Below are 25,690 nucleotides of genomic sequence, written 5' to 3'. Positions count from 1 at the left end.
TAAAGTCAATAAAGCAGATAAATTTATCCACTTTGACTAGAACATTCTCTGTAACCCCTATGATAAGTAATAAAATGATCAGGAAACTGAAGGGTTACAGTGGTAGGGGATCTCTCTTATAATTCTAACCTCTTAATAATTGACAACGACATGAGGTTAATACTAGCAACCAAATCATATAGGGCTTTCCCAAAGAACTTCTCTCTAATAACACATGGAATATTAAAGCCACCAAAATTCTTAAGCTTCTTCTAGATAACAACACTGCAGTCCTCACTGAATGCTACACTTTCAAAGTCTCCAAACTTTCTCTTTTTGTGAAGAATGCCCATCTCGAACTTTACATAGCTGAGAATCTGTTCCAAGGCCTCAATAAAAGGGATGTTGATCGTTAATTTCTTAAACACTTTCAAGTATCGAGAAAATTTTCTGTTTTTGGAGTTTATGGAAATGTTAGAGGCGGTCTTTCAGAGTTATTCCTTGTAGGTGTGCGTGGTTTTTCTGAATCTTTAGAAGGTTGTTCTATAGATCATTCAGCCTCATGGTTCTTTTTCTCCCCCTCGAGCTCTTTCCTAATCACTTCTTTCAACTCTCTTCCTCTTCTCAACTTAACCGCTTTCACATATTCACAATTCTTTTCTATAGGATTAATCTCAGTGTTATTAGGAAGGGTTCATTGCGGTCGGTTGCTAAGTGAATTGGCAATCTGCCCCAATTGGTTCTCCATATCCCTCATAGCAACATCTTGACTTTGTAATTGATTCCTCATATGCAATACAACTTCCTCCTAAAACAGTTTCTTTTCCTTGAATTGTTGGTTTAAGTTAAAACTAGGGGATATGAAGGTCTCAGGCTAGTACTACCCTGATTGTTCAAATTTTCAAGAGGATTTTATTGATTATTCCTTCATTGTTGATTTCCTACCCTACCCCTTGATTGTTATTTTAGTTAAAATTAGGGTGACTCTTCCGACTGGGATTATAGAAATTGGAATACGAGTTATTTGTCCTATTGTGGATCTCTTTTAAGGTCTAAAGTGTCAATGTGCTAGCATCAACCAGTTGTCCAAATGAATTTTCCTCAATTACTTGTGGACCTTGTTGCTAGTGCATCCCTAACTGGTCTAGCTTCCTAGATATAGTAGATACCTGAGAAGTCAAAACTGAAAGAACATTTGCGTCATGGACATTCGCTATCTTCTTGGTGTTCACTCTGTCGGAAGGCCATTGGAAATTGTTGGTTGTCATCTCTTCAATTAAAGAATATACCTTATCAGAGGGTTTTGACATAAATGAACCCCCAATGACAGCATTGATGATCTATCTAAGAGATCCCACTAATCCATTATAAATAGTTTGAATTATCAACCAATCAGACAGTGTATGGTGGGGGCACTTCCTAAGAAGTTACTTGAATTTTTCCCAAGCTTCATAAATAGGCCCACCTTCATGCTGACAAAATGAAGTGATATCATTCCTAAGTTTAGTCGTTTTTGAAAGTGGAAAGTATTTTTCTAGGAATTTGTAGGCCAAGAAACTTCACTTCCTAATTGATTTCGGTGCTAACGAGTTTAACCACATTTTCACTTTATCTTTGAAGAAGAAAGGGAAAAATCTTAACCTCACAACGTCATTGGAAACACCATTATAACTAAATGTACCGCAAAGTTCTGAAAACCTCTTTAAGTGAAGGTTTTGACTTCAGACGTGGTTCCCATAAATGGGTTTTTCTGCACCATTTGGATGATAGTAGACTTCTATTCAAATGTGCTGGCTTCTATGATGGGGGTTTGAAAACTGAGATGGATTTCATCTGTCGTAGGGTTAGCGTAGTCTCTCAAGTGTCTAGGTGTATCATAATGTTCATGAGTTTCTTGGTTGTTTTGAGGATTGTTCGCCATCTCTCTTAAGAGTTGTTCAAGTTTTTTTTTTGTTTTCTAGTTTCCCTAACAGTTCTCTCTAGCTCAGAATCATAGGATTCAAGTTTAATAGGGTCTGAACTACGCATATACAAGATAGAGACCCTTAATACTAATGAGAATAACTAAAAGTTCAAGTCAAAATAGTTAACTCAAGCAAACTACTAAATAAAAAACGACGATACAATCAAATAAATTTAAAACAAAATATTTTTGGTTTTCTTCAGGTGAAAAGTTAAAAGCAGTTAAACATAAAACAGTAAACACTACAAATTTTCAAGTCTAAGCCTAAAAGTTTAACTAAAATTTTCCTAATTCAAATTCACTGTCGTTTCCCGCTAATGATACCAAAAACTTGACACACTTCAAGTGCTTGCAAAGCACAGGCTAATCACACAAGTGCACGTGGCGTATCAATAATATCGATATTTGAGTCTAGAATGTTGATCCTACAGGGAACTAGATGAATCTTAATAGGAGAAGGTTCTAGCCTACAAATTTTATTCTTAACCTAAAATTTTGTTTTGGTTAAAATCCTACAATAATAATCTTAACTTAACGCAAATTAATTGAAATACTTACTGATTCTTCCTTGAAATGAGTGAAGTAGATTTCATGAAATTAAGAATTGCTAGTAGAAAAGCTTAGTGACAAATAAGAACAACTCGCTTCTTTACTCCCTCTCGGTAGCATAAAAAAGTTTTGTTAGGAATGACTTTATTTTCATAAATCCCATTATTAACCCAGTCATAGCATATTTTCCTATCATTTTCATCTCCCTGCATGATATATCCCTATTCCTATAGGTTAATGTGATTAACCTAGTTGATTCTACTATAATCTTTGCATAGACTTATATTTCACAAAAGATTTTAATATACACTTGGCTTAAATGAAGCGTAAATGAAGTGCAAAAGGTTAATCATCACCATACACATAAATTAAATTAAACAACAATCTTAATTCATTCCATCTATTTCAATCATCTCAAGGAAGAATAGGAAATCTACTCACTAAGCATGCTTATAACATCAACAAAATTCATTGATTCCAAGAGAGTTCAATTACAAAAGTTTTACAACTAAAGGATACATAAATGATAACAATGACTTAGCTTTCTCTTCTTCACAATGACCAGCAGATGAAATAAAAGCAAACTCACAGACTCCTTATGCTTTGTTGCTGTAAAACTTCTCTTCACTTCACAGGAAGGAGAATTGAAACTCCAGCAAGCAGTAAAAGCCAACTAGCATCAATCTCCTCTAGCACTGCAATTTCCTCTTATTTATAGTCTTTATTCCTTAGTTTACACGATCTCCATACTCTTCTGCACGATCTTCCACACTTCGGAGTCCTGAACTTCTCCAACTGCAAGTTGTACTTTCTGGCTCCTAGGCGCCCAGGGGCTGGCGCCTAAGCGCCATGTTCTTTGTTTATGGGCTGGTTAACGGGCGCCTAAGCAGCCATAGTCGCCGCGCCTAATCGCCATAGTCGCCGCGCCTAATCGCCAAGCTCTCGGGTTCTAGCACCTAGGCGCCCAGTGGCAATATTGTGCACATTAGCTCCATGTCCCTTTCTACTTTCAACACTTCAATTCCCTGTTGTTACCTACAAAACAAACACCAAATAAAGTGCAATTTCATCAATAAAGTATATACATATATTTCAAATTACTAACCAACTTATCCACACATATGTTAGCCTTTTGAGTGAAGCAAAAAGCCAACAACTCAGTCACATCCTCCCGTTTGAGTCATAGACTTGAGCAATCAAGAACCTTGTGCTTTGTCATCATCAAACTGACAAATGGGGCCCTTCATTACGACCTTGGCTTGTTGAGTGAAGAGAAAAAGCAGTAACTTGACCATATCTTGGCTTGATGAGTTTGGCCTCCGTTCGAGCCCTAGACTTGAGTGATAAATAATCTTTTGTTTTGTTGTCATCAGACTGATAAACGAGACTCTTTACTACGACATTGCCTTGTTGAGTGAAGAAAATTTGGCCATATCTCAGCTTGTTGAGTTTGACCTCCATTCGAGTCTTAGACTTGAGCAGAAGAAACTTTATACTTCTTCAACTTAACTATAGAAGCTCACAGGTTTTCACAGATTTTTCTCTCTTAACATTTTAAATCGTAGTGAGTTTTGAAGATGAACCTCTGACCTTTAGAATCATCTTATAAATCTTGTTAGGAACTCATTTTTCTATTGTCAAATTGAACACAACTTTATAATTGACCACTTGAAAATTTTCTTAGGGGTCTCAACGTAAAACACGATGTCACCCCGAGTTACTTGGGAATGTCTACTATGAGTATGATATCAACCCAATTGGAGGGAGATCTCGGTTTTATGCACGATGTCTACCCTTCTGGCTAAGGGATCTCGACCTTGAATTTACCTAAAAGGATGGGCCCCCTGTTTGCTAAAGAAGGGATTTCAGTGCTCGAGGCACTCAATTGTCTTAGCTTTGGGCATGATGTTAAATCTTTAAAATATTTGTGCCTCATCTAGCGAAAAGGAGCGACTTGAGCTTACAATGCATCTAGGGATTTTGGCCATGATTGCGATTTTAGCCTAAATGATAGACTTTTGACTTGGAGCGCAATGTCACCTCAAATGAGTACCCCCCTTGTTTGGCCAAGATGTGATTTTGATACTTGGTAGATATATCCAGAGGTCTCGACATTTAATGCGATGTCAAACTTGATGATTGAGAATGCTCCCTATCTTGTACGAGAAATTCTAGCACTGCTTGGTATTTATAGGGATCTTGGCTTAAACATTCACGTCGACCCAAATAAACTAAAAAAAATGCCCATTGTCTTGCAGGGGAAAACTTCATGATAGTTTTGAAATGCGTTCTTGTGTCATAACGATGTTGGAGTCTTTTTGAGGCTCTTGCCTTAAGAGCATAGTGTCGACCAAAATAAACTAAAAAAATGCCCCTATCTTGCAAGGGAAAACTTCGTGATAACTTGGAAATGTGTTCTTGTTTCATAAGAGAATTTTCAATGAAACATTACATACTTTGGAATAGAGCATATATTCTTCTTTCTTTGGAGGAAACTTTTATAATATCTTTGACTGGAGCGCTATATGTAATGTCTCTTCAAATATCGATCACTGATCGATGATACTTATCATTGACTATTTAAGTCAATGAATTGGAGACTCCTCTTTATATATATTTTTAATTACAGAAAAACCTTTCAAGTTAAGTTCAAATTTTCAGTTAACTTCTTGTTTGATATTCCCTTTGTTAAAACTTTGCTTTGTCAGCTTGAATTCAATAATCCTCTCATCGATGAGGATTAAAAATACCTCTCCTTGATTGCTTTGGATATATTGGAGTGTGATGAATGAGCAGAGTCATGTCCTACTGGTATTAGTTTGATAACCTTTCCATCTGCTGGATTGAAGATATTCTCTATTTGGTTATTCTCAAATTTACTGGAGAGTGAGGAATGCCAAATGTCATACCCTACTAGCAACAATATAATAACTCCCCTACCCACGGGTTGAAGATATTCTCCATTTGGTTCTCGGATTTATTGGCAAGTTAGGAATGATAAATGTCATATCCTACTAGCAAGAATATGATAACCCATCCACTCATGGGGTTGATGCAGGCTAATGATGGGATTCCTTGACAAGCTTTCCAAGGTGTCAGCAATCTTAAGGTTCTTCAATGAACTTTATTCAAAATTCATTTTTGAATGATCTTGTTGATGACAAATCTCTGAGAGCACAAATCAGATATAATATCATTTCATTTGTTGATCAATGTACCTTCACTAATTTTGAGTTATCACCTTAGAAGGAGGATAACAACTCACTGATTGGAGCCCCAGTGGTCTCAATCACCATAAGCTTTTCTTTCTTCTTTTTATTATGTTCTTTTCTTTGATATTTGTAGGACTCTGTGCACTCTAAAAGATAAAAATTTAGGATGATTATTTCAGTAGGGCTTAGATGTGATTGAGCTAAAAAAAATTGTTCAATATTACCAGTAGAGCTATTCCTGTTAACCAATTTTAATTTTTTTTAATTGATTGCGGACAAGAATATTTGCTTCTTGCACTATAGCTTGTTGAATGATCGATTGATCAAATAAAAATCACTACGCTTTCAATATTCGTTAATTCTTTCACAATTTTAGATTATCGTCTTCTTCAACAGACCAAAACCTGCAGATTTAGCTTCAAACAAATGTAATTATGGTTCTAGCGTTAGCGATGAGAATCTTCAAACCATCGAGCTGGATAGTAACCAAGCTTAGTGAGACTTGTCTAAAGAACTGAGATTCATCATTTTGATGACTTCTTTAAAATCCATTCTTGATAAATTTTACCGATCACAGATCTCCGAGAGTGCTAACCAAATTTCACGTCTTTCTCTTTCCGAAAATTCTTTTTCTTAATGAAGCTTTAGTCTCCGTATTTGTTTACCTATCAAAACCTCTTGATGTCGAATCCTTAGACATGAGGTCTAGATGCACATCCTGATGTTCAACGAGCAGAATTGTCTCAGTTTATATTGAGATATCATTGCAGATGATTATCTCTTAACAAACTCTCAATTAACCCCAATCATAACGGGTCTTTCATACCTCTTCATAAGTCTTTCTCTTTAGCAACCCTTAGTATTCTGTATACTTTAGCAAACAGGGTTTTCTTCTCCTCATGAGGAGTCTGAGATTGTTGATTCCGAAAAGATTGCCTTGTCTCACTAGTAAAGTTGTTTCTTTTGATCCATTTTAAATTATCAAATTTATTATGGATATGAACACTCAGTTTTGGTTGCGAGCTTGACTGAGAGGGTGGTTACTCCAGCTGCAACTACTGGGTTATTTACTTCATATTTCTTTTCTTTCTTTGTCTCCTAGTCAACTTACCTCAAGATTAGGAAGCTTCATCATTCTATCTACTGAGACCTCCCTTTGTCTACTTGTAGTATATACTTAGACTTGAAACTTCAATATCACACCCTGTTGTTCACCTTGTAGAACTTGTTTCTCTCTTGGGACATTTGAGCAGTAGATTCCCGAATCGAGATTCTCGGATCAGACCTTGATGCTCATAGAACATAGATAACATTCTTATTGGGACCTTTCGATGACATGCACTTAGATTTTACAGTTAGATTAAAAATCTAAGCGTCTTGCTTCAATGCTCCCCAAGCAGAGTTTACTAAACCTTTGAATAATTACAATAAATGAAAGCAAATTAACTTTCCATTTATCTTTTAATTTTCTTAGGCTGCTATTACAGTGAATATATATATATATATAAAAGAACAGCTCATGACTCCTTACGCGTTAATCAAAATAAAGAAATGTACATAATTGGGGAGAGGAGGATCCCTTCTAAAAAGAAAGAAAAATACATTAAATCCTAAGGGTTCCTCCGTCCGCATTACAACTCCACACAAAAAAGCTGAAAAAAGCTCAAAATAGTATACCAATCCAAAGTCGTATACCCAAAGTAAACATGTACACAAAGTGCAAAAAACAGATGTGTGAAATGTAATGCCAAAAAATCCTGAAGCGATTCTGACTCCCAATCTAAGAGCAAAAAAATGGCAGTGTAACAGTCCTGGAACAACATCAACATTGTAAGGTAGTTGCAGCTTAACACCTGTAGGCAGTACCTGTTAGGAGAGTTAAAAATAAAAAAGATGTGAAGCGTTAATTTAGTAGTCCTTATAGTCCAACAAAAGAGTCTGTTGCAGGGAGTTATGACCCGAGGGTTGACAGAAATATAAGGTTCCTGAGGGGAAATGCAATAAACATCAAGAGCCATTAGCCTCCAATCATATAATAATTTCAGAGATATGACATCAGGAGCCTCAAAATTATAAGCAATAATCTGTAATGCAGACAATCGTCTGTATTGCCACCACAATGAAATCAGGAAAAGGAAAAAAGTGGCCTTATCCCACACTTGCTCTACATACCACCACAAAAAATTCACCGCAAGCCACACAAAGTAAGCCCAAAAATACTTCCTTCCACGAAAAAAGCAGTTCACTGTGTTGCTAACCAAAAGGAAGCCATAAAACCCCAAGTAAATGGCTCACGGCCAACACTATACATAGCCCAATACTTCCTACCACAAAAGAGAACAGAGTTACCACACACTACCATTAAAGCAAAGAACAATATCAATCAGTCTTCCATTAAACTAAGCATAAATATCATGAGCCGTGAGCCTCCAATCATAAAAAAAGGTTTAGAAAAATAACATCAGGGGCTTCAAAACTATAAGAAATGTTATGTGGTGCATACAACCACCACAACAAACTCAAGTAAAGAAAATCAGTGTTCTTAACCCTCGCTTGCACAACAAAGCACAACAACAAAATGAAGTAAATGAATTCAGTGGCCTGCAGGCACCTCATAAGAAAACCAAATAATGTAACCCATATGTAATAGTTTGTCATAACCTCAAATCCCAACTTAGTATGCCAATGATAAAAGCATGCAATTCGAAAAAAGCTATTCACTGTATAGTTAACCAAAATGAGGTCATAAAAACCCATATAAGAGAATGTTGCCAGAAACCCATCCATTAAAGTAAATATATGTGTGCTGCTATCTCCAATCAAGCCAAGCTCAATCTGTATCCATAAAACTCATCCATTATAGTATAATTCCGAGAAAGGTAGCCAAGAGCAGAGCTAATAGCCCTTGAGAAGTAATGATTCATAGTACATGAACTGTAATGGGCCCAAGCATAACCATTCACCAAGTTATAAATACTAACCAAGCAAAGCTCAGTCCGCAAAGACAGTCCAAACCAACAAACAAAGCCAACAAATTCTTTCATGCTAAGCCCAAAACTGGGACCCAACACCCAAAATATAGGAAATATATATAAGAATACTTCCTACCAAGATAAGCCCAAAACCAAGCACCCAACTCCCAAAACATTGTAATTAAAATAATACGTCTTCCTGCTTAAAACCCCAAAATATCTGGCCAAATAATAGCTCGAGAAGTAACTTTAAAAAAAGCAGAGAAGGGAAGTCCAAAATGACCAAATCCAGACCCATATTTTGCAAAAAGAAACCCAAATGAGGGGGCAACACCTTAAAAACAAACATAGGGGGCGTCCAAATCATTTTTAATAAGTTTGTGCAAGGATGAGGGAGGGGTATTTCCAGCAAAAGCATTTTGCCCCCTCCATTTGGCCAACCAATCCGCAGATTGATTCCCTTTTCTATAAGTGAATGAATATACTATATTAAGGTGATGCTTTTCAATAGTATACTTGATTCTTTTCAGCAAAGCTCAAATATATCAAGGTGGTTTGATCTTAGCCAGAAGAATGTTAAACAGGATTTCAGAATCAGTTTCCACCACAATGCCATTTAAATTTAAAGAGGTAATAATATGAAGAGCAGCAAGCATAGCGGAGGTCTCAACCTCAAGTGAGGAGTTAGCAATACAGGGTGAAACAAAGTAAGCAATACATATGCCATCTCTGTTAATCCCTCCCGTACCCGTATAGGCATTAGAAAAACTCCCATCGACATGAATTTCAAGCCTTTTTAAAAAAACAACCGCTAAAATGGATGTGGTAGAGGGGGTGTGACCAGTAGCTTCATATTTATGATGGTTTCTTGCCATCCAAATAAACCATAGGACAATAACATGAAAACAAAAGTAATTGTTGAAAAAGAGTTCAAAACCCTTCCAAATCTCTATAGCTGTTTTGAAATTCAGATTAGTGGCCAATGAATACCAAAAAAGCACCCAATACGATGCCAAACTTCTTTAGCAAAATGAAACTAAAAAAATAGATGATTAAGAGATTTAGCACCTTTTTTACAATTATAACAGTAAGAGGCAAGTTTTAGCCCTTTCAACTTAAGTATATCATCAAGAAGAAGCAACTTATGAAAGTATCTCCAAAGAAAAAGGAAATTGATGGAGAAATAAGTTTATGCCAAATAAAAAACATGCCATTTCCATTGAGTAAAGGAGTGTAGGTTTGAGTAAAGCCATTTTGTGATAGAGGAGCTAGCATGATTCTTCCAAAAAAGGAAGAGCCTTATCTTGAGGTTTAACAGGAATTTTAGCTATAGCAGGAGCAATTTCACCAACTAAGGAATTTAGCATATCAAGATTCCAATCACCATTAATCCAACAATCCGAGACCAGTAAATTAATATCATAATCTTGAGTTGGCATATTAGAAAATGTAGAGAGACCCCAATCATCATTCCAAAAAGAAATACTACCATCACCAATGTCCCAAAACATGAAATGAGAAGCTGCATCACGTGCAACAATTATGGCTTTCCAATGTTTAGAATCCAAACTCTCCAATTAACAGTGGAATGATGTAAATTTTTACAATATTTATGTTGCATGAATTTAGCCCATAGAGACTCTTCCTGCCGAAATTTGAACCAAAGTTTACACATATTAATATCAATAGTATGCTGCAATGTTTAAAACCCGAGCCCACCAACACGAAGAGGTTTACAAACATAGTGCCAAGTAGTCCAGTTTTTAGTAGATCTAGTGCCCTTCCAAAGAAAATTATTAAAAATATTTTCAAGATTCTTTTGAGTGCTCTTTTTGGTTTTGAGAACCTGCATCATGTAAAGAGGGAGTGCAAAGTACACTTTTCAACAAAGTGAGCCTATCCCCGTTAGAAAAGAAATTATTTTTCCAATCATTGATCTTTAGTTTAACCTTATCAATCACCTCATCCATCTGAGTTTGCTTGATTCTACCTCTGAGAATGTTGGAATGTTGACAAAGTACTTGATAGGGAGCTTAAAGATTTTACAGTCAGTAAAATTAGGAGCCCAAGCAAGGGTGTTGGGTGGAGCACCTTTGCCAAGGTACATAGAGCACTTAGCCAAGTTGAGCATCATCCCGGAGGTATTTTGAAAGACTTTTGACAAGGTCATGGAGCTTTGATGACGCGTTTACTAGCATTTAAAAACAAAATGACATCATCAGCATAAGCAAGGTGACTCACAACAAATTTAGACTTGTGGGAGAATTGAAGATACGGACGCTCATAATGCAACTTATTAATAAGCCTGAATAGGTAATCTAAAGAGATTATGAAAATAGTTGGAGAAAGAGGGTCTCCTTGCTTGATTCCCCTGCTGACAGAAAAGAAATCACGATCTTCACCATTAACTATCACACTATAGCTATTATTGGACAACTATCTCTATATGAGAGAGCAGAAATCCTATTTAAAGCCTTTAGCTTGCAGAATATTGAGAATAAAGTCCTAGCTAATAGTATAGAAAGCTTTCTTTATGTCCAATTTGAGGACCATGTTACCCCCTTGCGTTTTTTGTCCAACTCCTCAATCATTTCTTAAACTAAAAGAATATTATCAGTAATGTCCCTGCCCTTAATGAAAGCAGACTGCTGTTCAGCAATAATGTGAGTATGATGAGGCTGCAATCTGCTAACAATAATCTTACTCATAACTTTAGATATCACAGTGGTGAGAGATAGATGACGAAAATTATCCGAAGTGATCTTATCATTGCATTTAGGAATAAGAACTATCAGAGCAGAGGTGAAATATTTACCAGGATTGTTTCCAAGGAAAAAACTTTGAATAGCAAATATAACTTCCTTCTTAATAACCTCTCAAGCATGTATGTATAAAGCAGAAAAGAAACCATCAGGACCAGGAGCTTTATTGGGGCAAATAGATTTGAAAGCATTAAAGATTTCCTGCTCATCTGGAGGATAGACCAAACTAAAATTATTAGTATAATCATATTCATTCTCAAAATAAGTGGGATAAACAGGCATAGTATGAGAAGAAGTGTGAAAAAGTTCAGTGAAAAAGCTAACAACACTATTACCAATCTCATTCATATTAGTTAAAATACTCCCGTCAGCTTTTTTAACTTTTAATATGCTATTGATGTTTCCTCTATGCTTAAGAGTAGCATGAAAATATTTAGTGTTTCTATCTCCCACAACAAAAGAAGAATCATTAGTTTTTTGTTTAAGCAAGTTTTCCTCTAAAGCAATAGCATCCAAAAGATCAAGATAAGCTTGAGCAACAATGTGCATCAAATGAGGGGAAACATCAAGTTGAGCTTCCAAGGAATCAACAATATTCTGAGCATCATTCACTTTTTTATGAACATTACCAAAGACCTGGTAATTCCATTTAATGAGGTGAACAACCACTTTCTTATGTAATTGCCACGAGACAAACCAAGGAGGCCCAACACCATCATATTTCCAAGCTTGTGTCACCAAATCAAGAAAAGTTGCAAATCAAGAAAGCTTGTGTCACCAAATCAAGAAAAGTTGCATGTGAAGTCCAAACATTAAGAAATTTAAATCGAGAAATGGCCGGCTTGACAGTAAAAACCAAAGTGGAGCAAAAGAGGATTATGGTTAGAGGTAACATGACTCAAATGTTGCACCTTCACAATAGGAAAGTAACTTATAAAAGCCGAATTAGCCAAGAAACGATTCAATCTCTGATAAAGAAATTCTCTCCTCCATGTGTAAGGGGATCCAATATAGCCCAAGTCATAAAGACCAGCATTAGACACAAAGTTAGAAAATCTATTAATAAAAGCAGGCTCCACTCTACCACCTCCTTTCCTTTCTATTGGCTTTATGATCATATTGAAATCTCCACCAACAAACCAATTCTCGGTTATGATGCTTCCCATAGTCTCAATTTTCTGCCTGAGCAAGTTTTTTTCATGCAGAGAAGAGCTAGAGTAAACAAAAGTGTCCACCCTTGAAATCCATCAAAACAAATTTGAGTGAGAATGTATTGATCCTCATCTTCAATAATTGAAAGAGTGACAGTGAGCTTCCAGAAAACCCAAATTTTGTTGTTAACGTTGCAGTAAGAACGATAGCCTTTGAATTTTTTTAGTATGCTGTGTTTATTACCATGAACCAAAGGTTTCAAAATAGCAAAAATGAGTAATTTGTGAACCCTACACAAGTTTTTAAGCCTATTAAGGAAGTTAGGGTCCGCCACTCCCCTAATATTCCAAACCATTATGTTAATCATGATGTCGTGAGCCAACCCTTCTAGAAGATCTAGTGGAGTTGGTCGACTGTTCTTCATCTGAGTCATAAGTACCTTCCTGTATAATGTTACTAGTGTTAAGTTTAGATAACTCAATGTTACGTTTAACCTTTTTCCGTGAGTGCATTTGCACTTGCCATTCATTTTCCAAAGTTGATGTAGCATTATCAAGAGCAGTATTTATATCAGAATGTGTTACATCTGTAGGAGAATGCACCATGATACTAGGAATAGTAGAGTGTTCATCATTGTGTCCTGCAAGAGAAAAGTGTGTTATCAATATTTGCTTCCACAGGCTCCTCATTGATCCTTCCTTCGTCAGGCCCCACAGGTATAGAGTGTCCATAAGGAACCTTAGCATTATGATTGTCAGAGTTTTCATCTAACTCCACATTGTCATTACTCTGCATATGTTTAGTTGTAGCATCATTACACAAATGTAAAACATCAGCTCCTTGATGCCCATCATTAATATTCAATTGCTGAGGTAAAGCCTCAATATAATTATTAATAGTTTCTGTAACCAAAGGCTGCAAATTAGAAGTAGCATTAGTATCAATTAGCCCCAAGTGCAAACCTCCTTGATTTCGTTCATTTTGTGAGGACTCTTTGATCTGGGGTTCGAGGTTTTACATAGGTGCAAACCTCTATGGTTAATTACCACTCCCATCAACGGGAGAGCACTTTCCATTAAAATAAGTCATTACAAATCAAATATTCAACATATAATAGTAACAGACTTAGGATTTTAAATTGTAAAATTTATCACTTGGGGCTTAAAACGGATGGTGGAGAAATAAAGACGAAACCCGATCAAAACCCATAATTTCGTTATCCTGGGTCGTCATTGTTCTTGATCTACTTGGTCATAGGAGATAATTGACCCAATCTGATTGAAAGATTCTTGTCACCAATCATTTGTTGCATCGTTCAATAGATCTTTATAGATATGGCATGGATGTTTGTTTAAGAGAACAAATTCAAGTAGACCTTTACCTGACATCAGACTTTATGCCAATTAATTGTACATTTATGATTCTCAACTCAAATGGTAGAAAATTGTTGGGGAACATACGAATTGCGGTCGTGACCATAATGGTGTCATTTGACGACAATCACCAGATCAGAGGGCTTTGATCAAGACCTCTATTTTCCTCTGATCGGGACCTTTATTTTGTGGTGCCTTTTAACGACAAAATCATGCAGATAGAAGACTTAGACCAAGTCCTTACTAGCGTGTGATTGCTTTAATTGTGATTATATGTGTACTCTTAATATGACATTAGCTTATTATGAGCCAAAATCAGTCAGAAATTTGTCACCCTCGACAAACTGTTACAAATAGTGGATAAAATTTACTTTAAGTTTTAAGTGACTTAGTTTTAATTTGACTATTTTAATTGATTACTTTGAAAATATTGATTATTGACCCTTTCAGTTGAAATCTTCTATCAACTTGTAAGGATTAGGTTTTTTATTGACGAAAGATTGTGTATGAACCTTGTTAACTATGTTTTGTTTACAGAAGGATCAAGTACATATATATATTTTGAATTTATTCAAATTTATTTTGGAATTTAATTTTAAAAATAAATCCCTCCAGTTGAAATCTTCGATCGACACAACTACCATCAGGGAATTGTTTATTTTTGAACTCTGTCGACTCTGTTCCATTTACAGAGGATCGGGTTCATTCACATATCATTTGTATTTATTTATTTTGATTTTGAAATTTAATTTTAAAAATAGACCCCTCTTGTTGAAATCTTCAATCAACATGACCATCATCGGGAAATTGAGCATTTAAGACATTTATATTTGAAGGGGCATTAAGTTTTGTTAATTTAGGCTTAGTATGAGTCATGTCGACTTCTGTCCTTACAAAGAGGATGATCAGACTAGATGATTTGAACTTGTAAATTTTTATTTTAGGATTTGGTCGTTTATTTCAAAATTACTAGACTCGTTAACTCCAGTCCTAGCGAGGAGGGGAGTCGGAATAGTTGGGTGGAACTTACAATTTTATTCTATAGACAAGGGATCCGATTAGCCTGTGCAACATTTTCGAAGCTAATATTTGAACATTCAATACATGATTGGAGCACATGCAGACTGAAATTATGTTATATAAAGTTTTGAGATTATGCATAATTGACTCATAAATATCTTAAAATATTTGTAGCTTGAGAGTAGTCAAATTGTTATTCATATGTCTTAAAAGCACTTGTACAAATTCCAAAGCATTGCATTTGACTTTAAGAACTAGCCTTGAAGTTTAAGTTTGAACATTTTTTGTTATCATTTTGAACTTGAACCGGCTTCTATTTATTAATAGGTGTATTGCGAATTCGGTGACGAGATATTAAAATTTCTAAATTTTGAAGTTTGAAATATTTTTGAACTGTATAAGCCTAAATTTAAAAGCTCAAACTTCAAACTATTTTTAAGCCTAAAGAGCCTCTCTCAAAAGTCCAAGAATTAGAATAATTTTAAAATCCTAAGAGCATACATTTTAAAAGCTCAAAATTCTAAATTATTTTAAAATTTCAAATAATTCACAATTTATGTTATTTTATAAGTTCAAATATATGAGGATTTTAAATTAATTACAAGTCCAAATTACTAAAATTTCTTGCAGCCTCCGGGCATTAACCCTCATTAAGGGGCATGGCAGAATGTCAGTCTTTCCAGCTATCCCAAAAGACTCGCTAGTCAGTGCATAAGACATTGCGTTCGAGGAGCAAAAAGAACATTCAACCCGCGATCTCAAAAGATACAACAAATCTTCAATATATTTGCACAAAAGGTTAGATTACATTTCAGTATTCCTAGAATGGTACTTTACTTTCCCCAAATGGTATTTAATTTCCACTAACGGGTACTCACTTTTCTCACTGACAGGTATTTTAAAATTTCAATTTTTAAAGGAGCTCTTCAAAGGAGTTAGTGATTTCCTTGATTGATACTTAATTTCTACGGACGAGTACTTGTGCTCTCCTCGAATGGAGATTTTCGAACATGATTTTGTTGCCTCAATATATGATATTTTTCTGAGCTCTGAGAGTGTTAATGGCGACGATTGACGATGATGGCAATAAAATAAAACTACAACACTTGTTTCTCTTTTTTTTCTTTACAATTACACACCAATGCTTAAAAAAGAAAACCAAATGAACAGTGATAATAAGTAGAAAAGGCTTGAGTGGGTGAAGTGGATGGTGGATGGTTCGAGTAAGCTGTTTCTTGAAGGAGAAATCCTGGAACTTGCTTGGTTCAGAAGATCGGGAATCAATTGGTGACAGTGAAGGCCTCAACGCAATTGATGAAACATTGGATTCGAAAAGGGAATTGCCTTTGATCTTATAGATGGGATGGAAGAGGGCTTAGAACATCAATCGTAGAGAGGAGTGCGATGCGAGGCAGGGGCGTTGCGAATGTTGAGAGGGATGAATGCTTTGGTTCGAATTGGAAGGAGATTCCGAAGGTTTTTGTATGCTACGATCTTGTGGTTGGCTTTCTCCCTAGCCTTAGCCGCACTGTATCGCTTGAACATGAGAATATTATTGCGGTTTGGAGAAAAGAGGTTATGGAGTAGGATTCTGCATGAAAATGAGATTTGAGGCCTAGGCAGACAGACTGGGTTTTTCAATGTCTTTGTATGCTCTAATACTTTCGTTTCCATTCTATTGGCTTTAATCGTGACACAGTCACGGGGCGGTAGGTGAACGCTTCAGTGAGGCCGCAAGCAGGAGAGAAAGATCGCGGGACCATGGGCGACTTTGGTTGTGTGCTATATAAGCAGGGAGGAGCAGAATAGAAGGAAGAGACATATGGGAATCTCGAAAGCCTGAGCACGCTGTGATGCCATCGTTGCCTTCCTGGCTACACTAATGGCGACAGAGAGGGAAGAGACTAGCTTTGGCGTTCTTCTTCCTTGGAGAAAGGGGGGCAAGGGGCATTGGGAGGAAGAAGGTTTTTTTTTTTATTACGAAACGTCCAATAGAGGAAAGGGAGACGACGCTTCTCCTTGCTGCTCGAGCCAAAAACTTGGAATTGGGCGTGGGAAAGGTTTGCTTTGATTCTTTCCATAGAAAAAAAAAATGAGTGGGAGTAGTAATAGACCCCGTGCAAAGGTAATTGGCTAGAAATTTTAATGTTATTTTATTTGTTTTTTTTTCTTTATTGGTTTATTTTTACTAGGGGTCAACACTCTTAGCATCATATTTTTATGAAAATTACTGTGCTTGTGTTCGAATCATCTTTATGATTTAGGTGGGCCTACTCACCTCGTATATTGATATGCTTTCACTTGCCTCAAAATGTGTGCTATTTGTTCTCAAAATTAGTGCTATAAACCTAACTCAACTTAAAACAAAACAAAACTAATGATAATATCTTAATTTCTTATTGTTAATTGAAAATATATAAATATTTAATCATTATTCTAACAACATTATTTGATTATAAAATTTACAACTAACCTTATCTTCTCACTTTTCTCTCTCCTTACCACCTATGCGTTCTAAAAAGGCTACCTTACCATTCTCTTTTTCTCTCTAACTCAATTACTTTAGGCTATTCCTCCTAATTCTTGAATACCCATGGCAACTGGGAGCCTACTCCCATACTCCTCCATCTTTAAGAATAATTGACAAGCTAAACATGCGAAATGAAGATTCTAAAGAAACCCAAAATGTAGAGAGCAATCCAAGAGACTCTAGAAAACTCCACGACATTCTAGGAAAAACTAGAAAGAAGTAAAATATTCCAAAGAATTCTAGAAGGTTCCACATAATTCCAAAAATATGCTGAAGGAAGCAAGATTCAAGAAAATTCTAGAATCATATATATTTATGTAAAGAATAATGTAGAACTTTCTAGAAATTAATGTATTCTTATGTAACCCAGAAGTTTACCTTTGGCTTGGAGGGGATTTTAAATAGGAGTCCCGCCCCTCATTTGTATCCATCCAAGAAAGGATCCAAGAAAACCAACAAAGCTTTCAAACTTTCAAGTGTTGTTCTTCTTTCTTAGTGAAGTATTCTTTTCTTTAATACTCCTTCCTATTCTTCTTCTTAGAATGTTTTGTGCTTACAAGATCTAGCGTTATGAGGGTTAGGTTGATTTAGTGTCAAGGAAGAGCGCTAAAGCCGCACAAGTAACTTGAGATAAGTTAATCTGTGACAGTTGGTATCAAAACCTCAGTTTAAAGGTATGACAAAAAACGTCAGAGAACACGTAATGAAGTCCAAATCCACTAATGTAGAATCATCTCAACAGAGCGAGGTCATAAGGAACAACGAGATCCCGCTGCATTCAAACCACATGGGAAGTTCAAGGAGATCATGCACGGCTTTGATTCGTGCCTTGCTCGGGTAGAGGAGACGATGAATGACGTGGAGGCCCAGATAGAGTCTTGACCAAAAGGTTGATGGACTCGAGGAGGATATCACAATCCATTCAACGATCAGAGGTATGACACTCCAACTGGAGGGATCCTTAAGGGATCAAATGGCTAAGATGCGGGAGGATTTGATGAGGGAGCTCCAGGAGGTACAAAAAGTCCATCAGGATGAGATGAGCGGTGTACATGCTAGCTTGGAGGAAATGCGTGGAGACATCTTGCTATGCAAGAGGGCACTAGAGACACCCACAAACCATTACACTTTCGAAGCTGAGAGGATTGAAGTTCCAAAAGCAAAAAAGTTTTGAAGGAGCTCGCAACGTGAAGGAAGTAGATAACTTCTTATGGGGACTTAAACAATATTTCGGAGCGATGGAGATTACAAATGAAGATGCAAAAATACAATTTGACCTCTTTATCTCTCGGACATTGTTGTGTTGTGTACAAGAAAACGTGGAGATATAGAGAAAGGTGTGCATTATATTCACTTTTGATGAATTCAAAAGAGAGTTAAAGAGGTAGTTCTATCCCAAAAATGCGGTGGATGAAACTAGGGCCTGACTACGAAGGCTCAAGCAAACGGGATCGATTTGGGAATATATTACGGAATTTACTAGCCTGGTTCTTGAAATTTCTGACATGTCTGACGAAGATGTTCTTTTCAACTTCATGGATTGACTCCAATAGTGGGCAAAGACTGAGCTTAGGAGGCGCGGAGTGCAAGATTTTGCCACTGTCATTGCGGTCACCGAATGCTTTGTTGATTACTCAAGAAAGTCCACAAAGCCAAAGGATAAGAAGAGTACATATGTCAAAGAAGGGGAAGAGAATGATCAACATAAGGAGGAGAGTCGTTGCGAATCGACCCCATCCAAGGCAAAAGACAAATGGAAGTCTAATAACAAAATAAAATCACACAACAAATGCTTTCTTTGTGGAGGACCTTATTGGGCAAGGGGTTCCCCTCAGAAGAAAGCTCTTAACTCTCTCCTTGCTAGCCATCAAGAGGAAGAAGGTGATGATGTGGCAGTACAGGTGGTCTATACAACTGCTTAATGAGCTGCAAGCTTCAGCAAAGCTCCAATTAAAGGGGTTACTCTTTGTGGAGACGGTAATGAGCGGGAAGACCACTAGGGTAATGGTTGACAAAGGTGCTTCCCATAACTTCATCTCCGCCAAGAAAACAAAGAGATTGGGTTTGCAGATGTTGAAGGAGAAGGCTCCATCAAGGTGATCAATTCAACACTAAGTCCAATCTATGGAATATCCAGGGGAGTAAAAACCAATATTGGAGCGAGGTCAGGTACTTTAGACTTATTTATCATTCAGATGGATGATTTTAAAATTGTTCTAGGGATGAACTTCTTGGATCAAACAAGAGCATTCACAATGCCCTTCGACAATTGCATGTGCATCTTGGAAGGGAATCAAGCTTGCTTATTACCTATAACAGGGGCTAACAAGTAGGAAGTCAAAGTGCTATAGTCAATCCAATTCAAAGAGGGCATTCCAAAAAAAAGGGGGAGTTACTTGGCTGTTCTTCACAAAGAAGTGAAGCTCCAAGAAGGCATGCCAAAGGAAATGGTGGAGGTTCATAAAGAACTACCACCAAGGAGAGAGAAAAATCACTCGATTAGGCTGGAGCCAAGGACTAAGCCGCCAACCATGAAGTCTCACTGCATGGCAATCATCCCCAATACCGCCAAGAAAAAACCTAAGTTTGCCAAGAGCAAACAAAGTATGACGGTCTAAGTGTCAAGGGGAAGTCACAATGAGAGCATTGCGAGTTTAAGTGGGGGAGAGTGTCACGCTTCACCATCTTCAAGAATAATTGACAAGCTAAACATGAGAAATGAAGATTCTAAAGAAGCCCAAAATGTAGAGAGCAATCCAATGGACTCTAGAGATTCCACGACTTTCTAGAAAAAACTAGAAAGAATGAGAATATTCCAAGGAATTCTAGAAGGTTCCACATAATTCCTGAAATATACTGAATGAAGCAAGCTTCAAGAGAATTCTAGAATATTCTGGAAAATTCTGGAATCATATATATATAAAAATTAATGTAGAACTATCTAGAAATTAATGTATTCTCATGTAATCTAAAAGTTTCCCTTGGACTTGGAGGGAGCTATAAATAGGAGTCCCTCCCCTCATTTGTATCCATCCAAGAGAAGATCCAAGGAAACCAACCAAGCTTCCAAGCTTTCAAGTGTTGTAGTTTTTCTTTCTTAGTGAAGTGTTCCTTTCTCTAATACTTCTTCCTACTGTTCTTCTTAAAGTGTTTTGTGCTTACAAGATCTAGCGTTGTGAGAGTTAGACCGATTTAGTGTCAGGGAAGAGCGCTAAAGCCACACGAATAACTTGAGATAAGTTAGTCCGTGACGCTACGGTGGTTCGTGAAGGAGAAAGAGGAGTTTGTAGAGAGCTAAATAAATAATAGCTCAAGTCATGCTCAAATCTTATTCGAATCATGTTTAAAATTCTGTTCATTTTTTTTTTCAAATCATGTATAAGGTTTTGTTCAACACATGTTAATGATTTTGCCGAAATTTGTGTTTAAATTTTGTTCAAGATTTACTCAACTCTTGTTCAGATTTCGTTAGCAAAATCTTATTCAAAATTTGTTTTAATTTTTAATTTAAGTCACATTCAATTTTTTTTAGCAAATTTTTCTTAAATCTCATTCTAATTTTTATTTAAGATTTTAAGCACTTCATGTTCTAAGTCATATTAAGTTTATTAAAAAAATTATCTAAATCTTGCGATCCCTTCTCTTGCACGCGTCAAAATTTGTCGCAGAGCTTTGTTGCTTCTCTTCTCTTTTGGGCGGTGTCATCTCTACCGCGCACAATTCGCCTTCTGCACAAGCACACCTATCACGCATGGCTCCAATGTTCTCTGCATATGTCGAAGCCAACCCCCACCCTTGGGCTAAGGTTCAAAGCCTGTCCTGCACGACACTTCTTATTCTCCCTGAAATTTATCTTCGGTTTGTTAAATCCTCTTTTTTTTCTTATTTCTTTTGTATTTCTCACTGTCTCTTTGCTCTTTCCTATCTAATTTCTTGTGAAGTGAGAAGTTAGTCTCTTAAGTATAAACATAGAGATGATTATTCCCTTTCGTACTAGCCCATCAATTATTTTTTTTTATTTTATTTTATAAAATTATTATTATTGAAAGTTGTATGATGGATGACGGGAGTGGGAGGATGGATGACAACTGAAATTCGGCATCCGGCTAGACAGCTAACTGGAAGCGGGAAAACGACAGTTTCCTATTGTAAACTGCAGGGGCAGCTGTTTCAGCAGTCGTATTGCTGAAAACAGCGGGGGAGCGGCGAAATAGCGAGGTGCGAGGATTCACAACCTGTTTTTGGGCAAGGTAAAGACACAACACTTGTAAAAGGAAAAGACTACAAAACTCAGGAGTGTGTAACTCAGAAAAACATTGAAAATACAAAGTTAAGCTGAAAATCCAACAACCTATATAAATGTTCCCTAATAGAAAATAATCGAATTAGAAAATAGAGAAATAGAAAAAAACTAGAAAAGCAATAAAAATAAAGGGAAGTTGCTGCAATTAGAAAATAATTAAAAAAGGATTCCATAGATTGGAAAGTTTCTTGCGCGATCGCCAGATCCGAAGTATGTGGAATTGTGCAATCGCGAGCACGGAAATTCCGCTTTTTGCGTCACGCATCAGTCCCTGTTTTCTGACATGAAAAATACCTACCCGATTAACGTCGGCTATCATTAAGCATGCCCATGATTCTTTTCCTAGAAGTTATTGTCACTTGCATCCGATGCAAGCAGGTTAACGACCCATGGTGTATAAATCTCGCATAGATGTATAACTAATGAGCACTGAGGCTTGCACGTTGACCATATATCATGAAGGAGCAAGCAAATCAATTCTATTTTTTTTAATGTGGCTGTCTTCTTTCTTTTGTTTCCAGTTCCTTATCATCTATGTTTTGATTTCCAGTTCAGTATAACAGCCTTTTGTATAATGTGATTGTCTCTTACTCTAATCACCTTTTTCAATAGGTGGGTATTGTTGAAGACATAAAAGCATCAATGCTTGAAGAGGTTGACTTTCGGAAAGAAGCTGTAAATATTGAGACTTTCAGAAGATATTTAGAGACCATGGGACTTGAGAGACAAGCCAAAGCTCCAAAAGTTTATCAGCAATGTAGCACCAGGCGCGTGCTGACAATGGAGAGGCTCTATGGAGTTCCTATCACTGATCTTGATTCTATAAATTCACTTGTTCCTGATCCAGAGACGAGTCTGATCACCGCCCTTAATGTTTGGTAAGATGCTTGGCTTGCAATTTCTAGGGGCATATACGTACATCCGACCCAGTTTCTATGTATTTTCATATCTAATGCCTGAACTTTTGCATTTTACATTCATACGACCTAAATCTTTCAGATCAGATAAAAAAATACAGCTATTTTAACATTTGGAGAGTGAAATACAACTTTCAATGCATATGTAGGGTGACACATGTGTAAAAATTAAAGTTAGATATATAAATACATAAGAATTGTTTGCTTTGTATATAAATTTCTTTTTTCCATTGCAATTTGTATTTCATCTGTAGCATTTCCTTCAATAATAAGTCAATTAAATTCTTAAAGATTTTGCCACTTTTGATCCAAACTTTTTGTATGCATGTTTGTGAAAAAGCTATATTTTCATCTAAAGAGCAATTGGGATGCTATTGTGTAGGTTTGGAAGCTTAATTGCATGCGAGACCTTCCATGCAGATGTACATGCTGGAAACTTATGGTTGCTTCGTGACGGTCGCATTGGATTCCTTGATTTTGGTCTACTCTTTTCTAACTCAGCTCCTGTTTTTAAATTGGCTACTTGTACTATAGATGTTTAAACCTTATTTTTAAAACATTCCCCAGAGTAGGTATTAACCAAGTTGAAAAATGCATCAGAATATTAAGATATTCCTTATCCATTCTACTGATATATAAATTAAGCTAGAGTTCTTAAAATAATGTTTCACGTGCGTTATCTCTTTTTTACGTATGAGTTTCACATATTTTATGGGATTTGTTCCTTTTTGGAAAATGGTGAAATCATTAATTATTTGGGGCAATTGCATGCAGACTACTCAAAACTTATTTTTTACAAATCAACCACCCTCTTTCATCCATTTTTCAAATTCTCACTCAAATATCAAAATTCATGGTAAAATCCCAACCCATATTTTTCTTCATTTACCCATATTTTTCATTTTTATCAAATTCTCAATAGTTTGATTTTGGCATGCGTAAATATATCGATTTGATAGTTTAAAAAAATCACCTGGGTGATTAATTTGTAAATATCAATGTTTCAGGCGGTCTATATATAATCATCCCTAATTTTGTTTTTTACATGGTGATATATTAAATAGATAGTGTTATAGAAGATCTTTTTGAAATTTAGAACTTGAACTGGTTTGGCCATTGTCAACAGACTTCAGCCCTCTTTTTCAGAGCAACTTAAAACATATGCTATAATTTTACGCTAGCATATATAGCTGCATGTAATTAATAGCTGCATGTAATTAATCCAACCTCAGCTCTCTTATCTTATTGATTTAACCTTTTACAAAATATATTGAAGTGGAAGTTATGATTTGACGTGCTTTACATTTGGACTCACTTGCTTGATCACACAAGATGCATGATATTGAGATTGATTTGAAAGTTGCAGGGTTCTATTAGACCGGCACCTACATTGTTTTCTGCCACGCTGAGCTTGCCAAATAACTTGAAAACTTATTTTAGGCGCAAGACTAAAGGAGAAATTTAGTCTTTTGTTATTTTTTATTGTGGGGAATAAATTGGTTTAATAGGTTAGGGTTATGCTATGTGATTGTTGTTTAGAATCATAGGGTTAGGGTTTAGTAGAGATCACTTACCTCTTGAATTATAGATGCTAAGATTATGTTTTGGGAGAGATCTCATCCATTTCGAATTGTAAGTGCTTTTATCTCTTATGTACTTGTATTGTGTTGTTTTGTTTTGTTGAAGTAACGTATTTTGGTTGCCCGATTTCTATGAAAGTTCATATTTTTCCTATCAAATTCGTATCATAGCTGTTCCCTCATTTCCGCTGCTCGAAGCTAATGACAGGAAGCGAACGACATGATGTCTGTGCCTTTGCGACTGAATCTTGTGATGCAGTCGCGTTGGGAAGTCAATGATTGGATCACCCTAGTGATTGAACCTCATGGCACCGTTGCAGGAAGCCAAAGATGAGATCATGGCTTGTCGTTGCGTGCCCTAATCACAATACAATCACGATTTGAGTGTTGGGAAGCTAACGATGGGATTGAGGCATACCAACACACATCTTCGTGACTGAACATCGCGATATAATCATGATTTGACTGGGAGCCAACTATGGAACTGTACGCCTTCGTGACTGAATCAATACAATCACGCTTTGAGCTAGCTAGGAAACCAACGACGGGATTGTGGTGCACAGAGCTCTGCCTTCGTAATCGAAACTCTTCCTGGGAGTAATTGCAACCAAGAAAATAGATGCTGTGGAGGAGAAATTAGAGGAAGGGATGAGTCAAATCTGATATGAAATGGATGAGCATTTCTTGGTCATGGGGGGGGGGGGGGGGGGGGGGGGGGTTCTCTTTCATGGAGGGGAGATTCACGACCCTGTAAGAAATGATGAAGAAGGTTGTGGAGTTTCACGCAAACTCATTGACGCTTGCCCAAGATCGAGTAATGGTGTCTGGAGCGGACACAAGTGGCAGAAATTAGAAGGATTTGCGTGTCATCAGAGCAACGTTGTTGCCTTAGGTTGATATGGGGTCGCAGGATTGAACTAAGGAATCAGGAGCAGACTCGAGTGGTAGCACTTGGAAGTAATAGCATGACATCTGGATGATTGGAACAAATGAAAGCAGCTGGGATTGAGGGAAGGAGTTAGGAGTAGACTCGAGTGACAATATTTGGAGGGAATTGCACAATATCTAGAGATTTGAAATGAGCGACGAAAGGCATAACGGGACGGCGTGCGATTCAGGGTTGTAGAAGATCAATTTGAAGGATTTTGTCTTGGAACAGGGAACCACAGTGGGTGAGGCCCTAATGGAGGGTTGCAACCAATCAAGTTAGTTTCTTTTGATATATGGTAGACTTTTGGGTGGAGGAAATTTAGGATTTTATGGGAACAAGCGAGCTTATTATGGGGTAAGCCTGATTTATGGAAGAAAAGAAATATCTACGGGTCAAGGAAGGGAACCCCACTCCCACTTTGTGGGCAGAATGAGCTTTGACCGAGAA

At 36.7% G+C, this 25,690-nt stretch overlaps 1 protein-coding gene across 1 annotated transcript in view; it reads left to right on the top strand.

Annotated features, from left to right (window-relative positions):
- Positions 1–25,690, top strand: part of LOC110027355 (uncharacterized aarF domain-containing protein kinase At5g05200, chloroplastic) — a 79,605-nt gene that overhangs the window by 40,317 nt on the left and 13,598 nt on the right. Inside the window, exons 7-8 of the mRNA XM_020728742.1 lie at positions 22,428–22,693; positions 23,115–23,212. Of these exons, the coding sequence (XP_020584401.1) occupies positions 22,428–22,693; positions 23,115–23,212 (364 nt within the window). The remainder of the gene's footprint in view (positions 1–22,427; positions 22,694–23,114; positions 23,213–25,690) is intronic.

Source organism: Phalaenopsis equestris, unplaced genomic scaffold, assembly GCF_001263595.1.
Source record: "Phalaenopsis equestris unplaced genomic scaffold, ASM126359v1 Scaffold000425, whole genome shotgun sequence".
In the NCBI taxonomy this organism is placed as follows: domain Eukaryota; kingdom Viridiplantae; phylum Streptophyta; class Magnoliopsida; order Asparagales; family Orchidaceae; genus Phalaenopsis; species Phalaenopsis equestris.
The sequence above is the reverse complement of the archived record's forward strand: the minus strand, read 5'-3'. Positions and strand labels throughout refer to the sequence as shown.